We start from the raw sequence: 15,217 nt of genomic DNA, 5'->3' as shown, positions 1-15,217 counted from the left end.
GATCACGAGATCATTTACAGGAGCCCACATGGATCAAATTGTCAAAATAATGAATATAAGTTTAGTGGTATGCAGAAAACATGTATAAATGTTATTTCTGTTTACATGTTCACAGAACGCGGCATCAATATGTAAACATTTCAATTGTGTACAGGGATGCTGTGTTCATGTTATTAATGTTAACATTTATTATTTATATCACAAATATAAACTATTTTTTCACAAATAACCACAAAAGGGGAAAGGTGACTTACTGTTTGTATCTGTCATTGGGAAGAAGGCCCTTATAGCACACATACATCTGCCATACATCTATTTGACATCTGGATTTACATCTCCAAGACGTCTGTAATACGTAGTTTGCTCATCTGCAATACGTCTCTGAGACGTCTGTTATACATCTGCTAAAGATCTAGAGATCTGGAAACATCTGCTGTGTAAAAACATCGGCTAAACATCTTAGAAAGAGCAGCTTTACATCCATTCTAAATCCTAAACATCTTAGAGACGTATATCTAGAGGTCTATATGACGTCTGACAGCAGACATCTCTGAAACGTATTGCAGATGAGCAAACTATGTATTGTAGATGTCTTGCAGATGCAGGCGTCAAATAGACGTGAGCCAGATGTATGTGTGCTAGCAAGGATTCTTTATTTTTTTCTCATCAACAACACGTCTCTGAGACGTCGGCTGTCAGTATTTACTTTACGATTTAAAACGTTTGTTAAACAGCTGAGATTGTTAGCTGTTACAGCAGTTGGGCCGGTTTTATGAACCAGATACTAGTCTCATCTATTGTTTTCTTGACTGGTCAAGTCAATTGTGAAGATGTAGATCTAAATTAAATCTTAAAAGTAGAACTAATTCGTCTTAACTTACAGGTAGTCGGCGAGACTTATTGTTAAGACACTGTCTTAAAGGAGTAGTTCTCCTTCAAAATGAAAATCATTCTTGTCATTTCAGACCTTTTATCTGCAGAACACAAAAGAAGATATTTTGAAAAACGTTGGTAACAGAACAGCGCAGCCCCCCATTCACTTCTACAACATTCTTCAAAATATCTTCTTTTGTGTTCTGCGGAAGTCATACAGGTTTGAAATGTCAAAAGGCTGACAGAATTTTCAATCCTTTAACGGACTATGTTTATGCCACTGGCCCATAGTCTGCGCCACATTCTGAAGACACGTCGCATGATGGCGCCAAAGCCAAGCTCATGATTTCACGTCACGGACGGGTTTTTTCACGTCGTTGACGTTGTTATTAGAGCCATTGCATATTCACCGCGACGTGGCGCTGTAAAACATCATGTTCTTTTGCTTGGAAACATTGTACTTTCATCACCTGACGAATCAATTACTATTGCTGGCGATAAAATGATTTGCTTAAACGAATGTTTGTCCTCACTGCGCATGTGTAACCAAAGCAAACTGGCGGTGATCTGTCTGCCACTGTAATGACATTAATGTCAAGTTTTCAGGGTGTCATTTACACGAATACTAATTCATATTTGGCTACAATCTTCTTCTTCTTTTTTTCTCAGTGTCTTCTCAATCGTTTCTTTGGTGATGCCTGAGGAGATTACACTGGAATGAATTTACAGTACGAGCACGAGCGTTGTATGAACTGAACCCTGCCCACCGCGCGCTAAAGACGCTGCACGCGTGAGGGGACGTTTGTGCACGGTTCGCGTTAAGCAGCCTTTCGGTTTCAACACGATTCATCATCACGGTTTCGAAGGACGTACGGTTATATCCCCGACTTGACAGATGAAGAAATGGCAGCGGAATCGACCCGGAGATTTACGAAAAACCTACTGAAACCGGGAAGCGCCGCAGAGATACGGCAAACCGCATGTAATGCCATAAGGAACTCAACTATAACGGTAAGGTTGGTTGTGATGACATGCGCAAATAGATGCAGTGATACTTGACTTATTTTCTTACGTTTTATTGCATGCTCGACGCGACCATCTACATGACATTATATCCAGTGGTTTGCGTGTGTCGCCCACTGCCTTCATTACATCTCACTGGGCACAACAAGCGAAATTCATCTGTTTTCACAAGCGTTGCGTTTACATGGTTATTTTTTATTTTCTTGAGGTAAGATCAGTTTAAGTTGCCTTTTACGCTGTCTTGTATTTAAATTGACGGTTTTTGTGAATCATCTGTGGGGCTATTCCAATAAATGTCCCAAGTGTTTTGCGCATTTTATTTCGATGCGATATCTATTGTTACGCAAATAAACCCTTCAAATGTCATTCTTATGATGATCGTCTGGCTGACGTAAGTTGTTCGTAGTAAAAACGTCGCATCACGTTGTAGAAGAGGACTTCAGTGACACACTGACATGTTTTCATGATACGAGTACAGTTGATGTACAGTAGCATGATTTTGCATATCTACAATATTAAGGAATGTGTAATGGCGTAAATATACATGTGTTGATATTAAGCAAGTTATAATTATGTAATAACATGTGTAATAATGACTCATTCTACAGAAGTGCTGCAACATGCACATGACACATATTTACAAAAATAAATGAAGGCTGAAGCACATGTACGCATGTAGTACGTCTGCTAAAGATCTGGACATCTGGAAAGCATCTTCTGCGTAAAAACATCTACTAAACATCTTAGAAAGAGCAGTTTTACATCCATTCTAACTTACAGACGTCGCCTAGATATGCCCTACATCTGACAGCAGACGTATCCGAGACGTATTGCAAATGAGCAAACTATGTAGGCCTATTGCTCATCACGTCAAATAGATGTCTGCCAGATGAAGTGTGCTATCAGGGATCACATCGACCTGATCGACACGTCGATTACAGAAATTCACAGACTTGCATAAAATGCATAAATGAATCATTTATCCCTTATGATGCTCCAGCACAGAAACTGATGCCCGGTTAACACAGCTATGCTATGTTGTGAGGGTGAATCTGTACTGGACCATATTCATGCCAGCGACATTCCCAAATTCATTGTGACAGCGTAACATTGGATGTTGTTGCAATATGATGGGGCTGAAAGGATATATAAAAAATGGTCATCTAATAATTTTGTCCTAAATCGCAGCCATATGATATCAAAGTAAATTTTTATCAAAGCACATTGAATGATCAAATAAAACTTTCAATGTATGGTACACATGTACAATCTCAATGTAGGAAAAACCCTGCCTGACACATAATAAGCAAATTCATCACTATACAGTTTGACTGTACATGTGAATAAGCGTTAAAGGTGCAATCTGTGCCTTTGTGCCATCTGGTGTTATTTCATATGATTTTGCCACTGCGTGTCAGTGTCACTCAACGCATTGGCAACTTTCTTCCTTTCTAACTGGGTGGTTCTTGGCTATAATAATCATTTTATTAACATACTGGACCTTCTGCAGCTCGGTCTGGATATTCTGGGAACACAGTAATCAAATTGGACTGACTCAGCATAAGGACTGCAGTGTTTCCCACTGGAGACTTGTGGTGCTGGCGATGTCACTTGCTAATTAGCATATCTGTGACGTCATCACATAGATTTTGTGCTTAGATTGTATTTTAATACAACTGAATGCCCAATTAAGCCATTCTCACATATTTTCTGTTCTGTTGTCAGACGTGAATGAGTATAAAAAACAACCTGACCCAGTAATCACCAACCAGCAATCACTTTAACTGCTGCTAATATCCTGATTTATAAACTTCCACCAATAAATCACTATACAGCTACAGTAAGGGCGGCAGTGATTCATTTATTTGTCTCTTGCTGCGCACTGCCGCCGCCTGATAACAAACAAACAACATGCATATTACCAGTCAAACACTGCCCTTCATTGATTTTTATTTGCCAGACTTGATCTATAATTATATCAGTATCATTCAAAATTGAATTACCCACATTTTCTATTTTTTTAATAATTTTAAATGACAGTTCTTATTTTCACCACATACAATTAAATTAAATTACTTATAGCTAACAACTTGTGATCTGGTTTCACCCTTTCTGTTTTCTAAACTTTGTGGTTTTATAGGTAATTTACTACACATTGTGGCATAATAAACTGGCAATTTTGTCAAATTCTTACTAACCACTCTGGCCTAAGTAAGCACATTTATGTTCTGAGGTGTTTTGAGTAACTGATATGATGGATTCAGACGGTGAGTCCCGTGAGTTATTAGGACAAACATTAGGACATTAGATCCACGATGATTTTGTGGCGACCCACCACAAATAAATGAATGTATGGGAGACGGTTGGTGGTTAGTCAGATAAATGCTGAAGACGAAGGTTTTGAGTTGTTTCTTGAAAGTTGTTAAAGATGCTGCGGTCCGGGTGGAGGCTGACAGTTCATTCCACCACAACATGTCAACGTTTTTGGCAACTTTTGTCTATAGTGTTTATATATTGATTCTTCTTTAGTACATCTTTTTGTTGCATCCACAGTACTACATCACAAGGTTATTTTAGTTTACTAAAATTAAAACTTTGAAAAGGCTTCTGTTCATACAAATCTAATAAAATGTTGACCTAAATGCAAAATGGAAATGTTGCCTAATAAATAACCAAAAAGAAGTTGAAAGCACAAAAATGATAATATTAAACAAAAATTTAACTAAAAATGTCTTATACAGCAACAATAAAAAGACAAAAGCATATACCGAGTTTGCTAAAACTTTTACTAAAATTAAATTAACATTAAAAGCTAATTGAAAAGATGAATGAAACTAAAATCAAAACTATAACTCTGCTCCATCAATTTGGTTTCTTTACTGTCTTTTTTTAAGAAGTAACAGGAAGCCAAAGTCTGATACCAATCATTGCACTCAGATGAGAAAAAACAAGAAACCTCCTACACTTCCCCCACAAGCCCTTGCTCATGATGCTTAATGAGAGCAGGGTGAGTCTGGGTCACACTTGGGGGTGGGGATTTCTCCAATTGCTCACTGCTAAATTGAAACATTTAGGTTCTTGTTTTGTAAATTATTTATAAATGATAAACAGTGCCAATGTTAGTTATATTTCTTTGTATATGGGATACTGTATCTCAATTGAAATCTTCTATTGTGTTGAATAAAACAGTTATCACTATGAATTGAAACTCTAAATTTAGAGGTATTTAAATATGAGAATACAATACAGATGACAGGGAGTTTTTGAAAGGAGAACTGTTTGGATTCTGTTGGCAAGCATGCATTTTAAAGTCTCCATGAAATCAAGATTACATTTGATCTGTTTGGTAATAATATGTTAGCCTTAAGGATATCAATTAACTCATATGCTCCATGTATCCAGGATTATATAGGGATATTACATCGTGGATCGACTGGTTTTCCTCGCGTGGAGGAGGTTTTGATTTGTTCCGGACTTCCGGACGCAAATTTCGGACTCATTGTGCAATGACACTTACTTATTTCTTTTCATACAGATAAAATTGGGTTTACCTATGTGTACTGCTAACTGGGACCAGTTTCATAGGACTGTGTTTAAATTTAAATGTAATAATACCAACATTTTTTTTCAACGTTTGTAGGCTATGTTTTCTAAAAAATTATGAGTTTAGGTAGAGGTCATCTGTGTGTGTGATTGTCTAAAGTCTGAGCTTCTGTCCAATGTGCATTGTCCCAAAGCAGCTTTACAGGTGAAAAGAAAACAGAAATACATAGAAAATGTAAAAACAGTACATCTATTTGAGCAGGGGTTCATCTTCTAAAAGTATCGCTAGCCAATTGTCGCAAGCATTGGTGTAAATTTAATCTAAAACTTGGCCACTTTTAAACTTGGCTTTATGTGATTTTTGTCATCTAACAAAACCACCATACAGCTACGGTAAAGAGTGGCAGTAATTGTGGCTCTATATTATTATTAAACAGTACTTATTATTTATTAACTACAAAGCTGCTGTCAGACTTTACTTTTTGTTCCATTGGCTTCTATTCATACGCATGCGACTGCATCAGACGGGAAATGCAAGCAATTTTGAAACCAATAGCAGATCAAAATGTCACAGTTATACTTCTTGGTACAGAAATGTTAAAAATGGAGTAATTGTTCCTGCCAATTTTCATACCACCGTCCAAACGAATTTCACATGCTCAAAGTCAAACAAACAAATGTGCATATTTATAGCAAACCATGTTCGTGTGCCCAAACAGTCAGTAACAGTGACAGATGCTTGGATATGCCGTTCTGTATTAGTTTGTTGAATGTGCAGCTTATCTATCACTTACACTGCACAGAATAAACGCAGAGTAGGGCTGTAGTGACAACCTTTTCCAACTGAATGCGGAAAAGCTAATGTATCAGTTTCTCAGCATCAACTATTATAAAGAGAATCACATCATCTGACGATTAAAGTGAGTATAATAGACTTTGTTCCTTAACACTGATCTTCTGTGTATAGCATAGGTGAGGTTTGATTGTTCTGAAGATGTGTTATTTGTACTTTCAGCGCATTGAGGGTCAAAATGCCCCCACATTGAAAATGAATAGGAAAGGCAAAAAAGCTATTTATTTTTCATTTGTAAAAAGCAATGAATCGGCCATAAATGTGAAAAATGTTAAGGGGGAGCAGAGAGCCAGAGGGGAGCCGGCAGCAGAGCAGGGTTGCCACGGCGGAGCAAGGAGTCAGGACGGACTACGGACCTGGAAGGCTCAGAAGTGGCCATCTTGGCCAAAGCAAGGAACTCAGAAGACTCAGGAACGGCCCTCTTGGTCAAGTCTGGGAAAACTGGGGACTTGGGTACGGCCCTTTTGGCCAAGTCTCGGAACATTGGGGATTCAGGGAACGGCCCTCTTGGTCGTGTTTGGGAACACTAGGGACGGCCCTCATCATTTTGCAGATCTGTGGCATCAGAAACAGGGACACAGGTTTTAAACAGCCTTTGTGGTCAAGAGCTTGAGCTAACACTGACCTTTGTTCTGGGCTCTTGTTCTGAAGAGCTGAATCAGACACTGGACTGTGTTCTGGGCTGAGAGCAGGCTCCGGGCTGGGCTCTGGGGTAAGAATAGGAATTAGGCTTGGCTCTTAGCCATGGGATAAGGTCATGGATGAGAGCGGACACTGGGCTGTGCTCTGGGACAAGCGCAGGCACTGCACTAAGCTCTGAAGTGAGAGCGGGCACCAAACCTATTTCTGAGATGAGAGCAGGCTCCGGGGTGGGCTTACAAAGAATTCTGTAACGGTGATCAGGTCCGGGTGGTAATCAAATAGTGTTGACAGGGTGCATGGGATTCTGGTAGATCTGGTTAGTAAATGCAGACAGGAATGGTGACAGGAATGACGTTTGACTGTCACTACCAATCAAAATATTTATGTGTTCATACATAATGTGTTTAAACATATACACATGTACTCTATACATAATCATACCTTTATCAATTTATATTTAAACATTTACTAATCAATATTGAAAGTGCTAAATATGCTTTTAAATGTATGCATTTGTTACCTATATATTACAAAAACAAATACACAGGGACAATAGAAACAGGTGCGGGACTAATTTACAACTATGGAATGAATACAAGCAAATGAATGAACTTCACAAGCAAATGAATGAGCAAAATGGGAACAAAAATATAACAGAACCGTGACAGTGATTATATGTTGCAGTTGATATGTTGCTTTTATCTACATAGTAAATGAAAAGTATTACAACTTCAAAAGTACTAGCCACCTAGAAAGGTCTTTTCTGTGAAGGCTCCATTGTTTCCGACATTGAAACCATCAAATTCACGTCCTAATTCTCGATGCAGGAAAAACCTGCTTAGGGAGCAGGACACTGTTCAACTCAGAGTGGACATGGACTCTGAGTCTGAAGATAATATTAGACTGGGGCTGGGTCAAATTTATGTTGAGAAGAATCCCAGTTTAAGCCGAAAACTTGTCGTTGTCAAAGATCTTGTCACTAAAAACTAGAACAATGTCACAGACAATGCTGTACTGTGATACTACCCCCCCTCTAAGGGATGCCCCCAGGAGAGAACACCATCCACAAAATAGGCACCAACAAAACTAGGAAACAAAAACTACACGGGCACAGACAAAAAAAGCGGTTTAAAGACTGGAGAGGGTGGGGACAGAGATAGGGAAATCCTGTCTGAATTAGAGCTTACACAATATCAGATTTGTACTTACAAACATGGTTATAGACGTCAAAAGAATTTATGTTAACAAAATGATTATGATATTTACTGGAATAAAATAAATGGCCCTATCAGTCAAATTTATATTTAATTTGATTATTTATAATTGCTTTTGGCCAATAATTTAGGGAGTCGGAGAGAAAGTCTGAAAGCACTGTAACCACTTAAGGCAAATTGTTTAACGAGTGCAATAACAACACGTACAGTACTACCCATGTACGATATTATATAATATGTGTACAATTAACTAAATAGCAACAATCGCCAATAGAACGATCGCATTTACTGTCCATTCTTGTATTTTGCAACAACCCTAGTCTAAATAAAGTTGAAGGGAAGAACGTGTCCTTATATATAATATTATTTTAAGTAAGTTATTTAGTAATTTAGTAAATTATTCCTAGTAAAGTATAGGCAAAGTGGGAAGGGCCGTTGGCTTGAAAAAAGTCTAAAAGATCAACGGTTGCACTGTGTAGCCTACTATCCTTTTGAGCTATCATTTTAAACTAGGAAATATTTCCTGTCTCTTGTCTCTTTCCTGTCATCATTAATTCTCAGATAAGACAGGCATTTCATTTGAGTCATTAACAAGGAACACACACAGAAACAGAACAAAAAATAAAATGTACATACCACAGTAGAATAGGGTTGTCAATCCTGTTTGGACTGCACAATTTACAATACCGGTTTGGAAGTTTGGAAACACTTTACTGAAATGTTTCCAATAAAATTACTAAAAAATTATATTTGACTTTTATGAATTTGGATGGATTGGATTCAATTTATTGTCATTACACACATACAAGTACAGTGCAACGAAATGAACTTAATTGATGACAAAGTAAAGAAGGAAGAAAAAGCAGCATATTTAGGAGCCCCGAATAGATGGAAATTCTCTTGGTATTCTTTAAAAAGGTTTGCAGGTTAAGACCTCAAGAAGCTAAATGATAAAATGCCAAACTTTTGACTTTAGTTACAGTATAAACAAGAGTGGCAGCCGCACATAAAAACACTGATGGTTGTTATCTGCTCTGACTAGTTTTGCAATTGGTTAACTAGAACTGCAGTATCATTCAAAGTGGCTAGTTTATAAAAGGATGCTGTATCTTCACCAAACTTTCATAATCTTGGTATATGGTATCAGAGTCTTGAAGTGAGGTTACATACACAGTAGGTTTGTGCATTGTGATGGACGATGACATCGCCCTGTGGCGTCATAAAATGAGGTGCGTATAGGCACAAGCTGCGCAGAGACACATCTTCTTTATACCATGTGAGCTGGGCTGTTCAGCAGTGTGTCCTCTGTAGAGCGCAAGATTCACAGTTCTAAAGTGAGGCTTAATTGTATTCTGATGTTATATTCAATAAAACAAGTTACATTTACATTTAGTCATTTAGCAGACGATTTTATCCAAAGCGACTTATAAATGAGGTAAACAATAGAAGCAATTGGATATAATATAGAGTGCTGGCTGCACAGACACGGCTGCTCAGGCCAGTCTGATCTGTACATTGTGTGCGAGCTTATATGCCCCTTAGCTTTGTTCATATTTTTTTGAAAAGCGATCTGCAGGCAACGTCACGTGATGAAAGTGAAATTTATTTAGAACCAGTCTATTGGCCCAACCCTAATAAACAGTATTGGCAAAATATCACCTAGTGGTCCTGTGATATAAAATGGCTATTTTTGCTTGGAGCTTGTGAAAACTTTGGTAAAGAAATCATAGGATCCCCTAGAGGAATAATACCCAGTAGTCCTTGGTTGGCCATTGTGGTTGTCACCTATTTAGAATTTTGTTGTAAAACGTAGTATTTTACAAGCGCAATGGTGAATCGATGCGAAACTAGGTATGGTTTATCAAGGTCAAGTTCTGAGAGGACCTGTAAAGTATCTAGCCCCCTAGTGGTCAAGAGGTATAATGAAACTCATTCAAATGCTTATAAAAATGTAATGAAAAAACAACAATGTAATTTACATAAATATATTTGTTGCCTCATGCCGAGTACTTTGATATAAAACTTGTCATATTCCACCGTAATTCCTGTTCGCCATAATCAATTATACAAAACATACCTTTTCAAACTCCTCCCTAAAAATGTGTCAGATTTGCATGAAATTTGGTATGTTGCATCTGGAAAAAGTACAGACAAAAAGTTATTTAAAGGTTTTTGATTGATCAAATGGCTCTTGTATACAACATCAACCAATTCTAAGGCAAGTGTGCCAAAGGGTCATGTGGCTGCATGGCAACTCTTTTGTGGATTGACACTAAATTTGGTATTTATTACCACCGACAAATCTCATCAGACTCATAAAAATGTGCGTAGTCAAATGTTATAAGCAATTTAATGTGTTCTAGTTCCTTTCCCAATTTTTTTACACTTGGTTTTCAAAATCGGATGATCTGACATGTCAAAATAATTTCCCTTTGTGCCGTTGAAGGGCTTGAGCCCGTAATTGCTGCTTGCAGCTATATTTCCATTTATATTTGTTCTTATTGTCTTGCTGACTTTTCCTTCAATAATTACTTCAAGTAAATACTGTTTAAAAAGGCATTACTTATATCTTTTTACTGTGGTATTGAAATTTGTATTTTGGTGTAAGTTTCAGAACTGAGATGTAGTGACTGAGAACATTTACACCAGGAGTCTGGCATTTTTCCTTTCATCTTATTCTTACAGGTTAAATCAACATAAGTTCCTTATGGTTAAATGATACTTTAAGTCACTTTGTTTCATTCCAATGTGATGTATGTATATTGGCTTAAGTACGTCTTTCAATATTTTTGTAAGCTGATATGTTCTTTTTGATGTTCTGCTAAGCATGCATCACTTATATTATAATGCCTTGGCTGCATCAGTTTGTATCATCAGATCAGGTTCTGTGTTTCAATTTAAGTAAGAGATTGTAAGTGATGCTAAAAATAAAAGCATCTAAATCTTGGACTTTAAATAGACAGAGGCAGAGGGCAGGAGGCTCATGCTGTGTAACTGGTGACCCTTCCATGCCAGATTTACCGGCGGTTCTTATCATTAGCCAGCTGCGAGCCACTATCTGCATCAACTCTGCATTGTTGAGGTCACTGGTTTCGGTAAACCAGCACAACAAGAATCTTCAGATTTTTCAAAACTGTGAAAAAGAAGGGAGGTGTAAGTAGACAGTGGTGTTTGTGTGTCTCTGTGTGTGAAAATAGGTCTCAATTGTTCCAGTGTTTAAACTCTGATGTCATGAAGGGGCCTGGTGCTGCGCTCCTCTGTCCCATGTGGCATGATCTCACATGCATTGATGTCTATGAGTATGTAAAGCGTGTGGAGTGGATACAAGTCATTATTTTCCCAAATAATCAAATTCAGTGATTCTGTATGTTGGCTTTAGAAATAACATATTTAATTAAAGATCGACTGATATGTTTTACTAATATTTTTACCTTTATCCACCCCTTCATCTCTTTCCTGGTAAAGTAACTTATTTAACACTCTGTTAGTGTCAATGTTACATAATTAAGTCATTCAAACACGAAAGACACAATCGTAACAATAATGCGTATATTATATAGTATGTGAATGACATGATATTATATATTGTTTACATTTGAAGTGAATGGAATAGAAATATGCATTAAAACTAAATCATTCAACTAATATTGCCCAACAAAAGTATCATCATTTATCTTGACTCTCACATTTTAAAAAGAGTTACTAACATGTGCATGCAGCAGTTAGTGTCTGCAGGGGCTTTCATTTTCTATTACGTGTCTTGCATAATATTAACACAATTGCAACCGCATTGACGTTTCATGAATTTGACTTGATTCCACGAATTGATTATAATATTCAGAACAATGGCATTACATTGACTTTTATTTACTATTAATAGGGCTAATGTAAGATTATGCCAAGCTAGCTGATATGGTTTTTAAATATGAATTTCACCGTGTTAGACAAGATCAATTATTTGGTACCACATCAACCATTGATACAAAAGGTGAGTACAAAAATATCAGATGCGAAAGGGTGACAAACATGAAATGTAGCAAAATAGAAGTACAAGTTCATGTCAGCCATTATTTTCACATACAATATTAAAATAACGTTTTTAGAAGTTTTTTACTGGTAACACTGACACTGTGTGCTGTTTTTGAACCGCACTTGTGTTTACTGGCGCTGTGACTAGTCCATTACATTTATTTAAGAAAATCTAAAACAATACAACAAGCATTTTGTGTCCCTACAGCATCTGCGCAGAGGTTGACAAAATGTTTAGAAAGATTCTCATTAAACTTTATCTAAATAATAATAATAATCAAATATTCTTGTTATGGGCTTTACATTCAAATACAGTATTACTGAGAAAAGTAATCAGCATTATTTTCAAACAATGAGAAAGTAGCCTAATTAGAAAATGTTTAGTTGTTATTTATTTACTTCCTGTTAATGTTAATCCCAATTCATGTTATAATGAAATAACTATGATATTTTTATTTATAAATGTTTTAATAGGATCTATCATGCCAAGGGCACCAACAGAGACTGGACCGGTCCTGCACCGCATTAACATTTCTGCAATCATCCCCCAAATATTCTCTCAATTAGATTTTTTCTTTCGTCTTGGTCCTCAGAAAAGAGATTGTATGCAAGTAATCTGCAAATGTATTTTGATACATTTTAAATGTAATTAAAGTGAAAGTGAAAGTGAAGTGACATGTGGCCAAGTATGGTGTTCCCCATCCAACCCATCCAAGTGCACACACATAGCAGTGAGTAACACACACAGAACCGTTTACTAGAGTTACTAGTCTGAATCTCTGACCATTAGGTCATGACTGCCCGTAAATTAAACCCCAGGGACACAAAAAATGAGTCTCACGGCATTGAACAAGACAAATGGTTCACTACAATAATATAACTCGCAAAGTTAACTGTGAGAGGGAACCATTCAGGAGTACTCAGAACACTGGGTACTTTGTGTCTGCAACAATCTGTTCTGAGCAAATCCAATCTTTTGTCTGTTGTACAAATATTTATGTGACGTATGTTATAAATCATTTGAGTGACTTGAGTTTTCCTGATGGACTGCTGCTAATGCGGGGACGCGATCTCAGACTTGAACACGATTGTGAACGGACGGAGTGGGACACCTCACGAGAACGCACCAGACAGAATGGGAATGCAACGTGAACGGAAAAGTCTAGGGCCACTTGCTTTTTAGTCCCAGTTTGACGATAGACAAACGTTACTTGGCTAAACTTGAATGAGACAAAGTCACACGACCCATTCAAGTAATTGTTTGTTTAATACAATTAATTAATATTGATATAAATGAAATATAGATCGTTATATCACTAGCCAGACCGATAAACAAACACAGACAGGAAGTTTACTTCGGGCCAGGCGCATGCGCCCACATGGCTAATGGGCAACTAGCGTGTTTTTCTCATGTTTGTCCTTTCAAAGGCAGTTTATGGTGCAGTTTATTCCACAACTACACAAATGCTTCATCAAACAATAAAAAAATGTCTTCATTCTGAAGAACAAAGAAAGTAAATAATGGCAATTTTCACATTAGCTGAACTTTTTGGTGCGTTATGTTCCAAGTAGCTTTTTCCATTAGAGCTTAGTTTTTAAAACATTGAAAGACGCCCACTTCATTTCATATTAATGTTTAGAAATGATGGTTGTTTAGAGAAGATTCTGATAACAACAAGCCAGATGTTTAGGCCACAAACAAATTGGGCCTGTTGTTTGGGGGATGGGCCATCAGCACAGAGTATTAATAGTCTTTCAGTCCTGCGCTGCTGTTTGAATGAATTCCTGCGTTCTCTAGGGGTTCTCTGCATTCTTGAGTGGGAAGCTAGTATGCAGCTACTGCAGTCCACCTCCATCCTCAGCCAGTGCCAGCGGAGAATAAGAAGGTCCTCACACAAACAAATGAACAAAGGTCTGACCCCGCATAATGCTAGCTATACATCATGCATGAGCATGCTCTCATTTTGACATCAATTGTAGATATTGAAACCGTTTCAGAAACCAAACCGTGACTTACGATAACAACACGTCGTTACAACACGACAATATAAACGTATCAGAGCCCGTTATAATTCAACAAAAACGTCCACACTGGATGCGACACGACAAACCCATTGAGAAGAAGCAGATTGTCATGTTGCGTCCATTATTGAGTGAGACAGTGTGTAAACAGATCGGTTGTACAAAACACATGCACAGGTAAGATCCCTATAGACGTTAACAACAACATGCAAGAACTAGACCTGATTGAATGCTGGGTAATGGGCAACAGGTTCAATCAGAAGTCAGGTGAGCGTGAGTAGCTGGTGCAGGTCGCGTGATCGGCAATGTGCGTTACACTCCAGACATAACAAACCTTTTCAACACCTCTGTACCGTTTCTACAGTTTGAAATGAGCAGCACATGAATAAAAAACTTCATTTATGGTGCTGTTCAGTGTCCTATTCTCTAATACTTTTTAAACAGTGCTTAATGTGCTTTGTTTAAGCATCTTCCATTCTACGCATAGCTTCTCTCACGATGCTCGCTACGGATGCGAAAAACTGAGAAAATTGAACCCAGTCCGTTTTTTTTATGACGGGCGAAAATATCGGTGGGAGTGTGTAAATGTGATTAACACAACGTCAGGTCTTTTTTATTTATGCAGATATTACGGACCCATTTTTCGCACTCATTGTGCAATGGCCTTTAAGCTTTTTCCCAAATGACATACTATACACTATGTAGTATGCACTCGACTATCTAGTGTATGAATTTCAGAAGAGTAGCATCGTCCCAAATGGAATACTAAACCGTTTCATACTAACCGGTGTATGGGACGCAAATGACATCACTCGTACGGCACAATGCGCATCAATAAAAATCAACTTCTAATGTAGTTTTCATCTGTTTTGCTCAGCACTACTTTAGTCATCATCAGATTGAAGCGTTATCACTTTGCAGGAGAGTTTTGTTTGAGCGATTTGCAAATACGAAAGCAAAACTGCTAGTGTTGAGTGCGTGAAGTGTCCACAGATTTTTGGTTAAAAAAGTGCATCAT

General features: G+C 37.6%; 1 protein-coding gene across 3 annotated transcripts in view; it reads left to right on the top strand.

The window, feature by feature from the left end:
* Window positions 1-1,641: 1,641 nt before the first annotated feature.
* Window positions 1,642-15,217, top strand: part of dock10 (dedicator of cytokinesis 10) — a 72,008-nt gene continuing 58,432 nt past the window's right edge. For 2 of the 3 annotated variants that reach the window (XM_079481320.1, XM_079481317.1), the window contains exon 1: window positions 1,642-1,884. In XM_079481320.1, the coding sequence (XP_079337446.1) occupies window positions 1,777-1,884 (108 nt within the window). In that variant the 5' untranslated portion in view covers window positions 1,642-1,776. The remainder of the gene's footprint in view (window positions 1,885-15,217) is intronic. The other variant, XM_079481318.1, reaches the window with a different exon arrangement.

Source organism: Barbatula barbatula (genome assembly GCF_947034865.1).
Source record: "Barbatula barbatula genome assembly, chromosome: 19".
In the NCBI taxonomy this organism is placed as follows: domain Eukaryota; kingdom Metazoa; phylum Chordata; class Actinopteri; order Cypriniformes; family Nemacheilidae; genus Barbatula; species Barbatula barbatula.
Note: the sequence above shows the minus strand (reverse complement) of the source record. Positions and strands in the feature narration are given on the sequence as shown.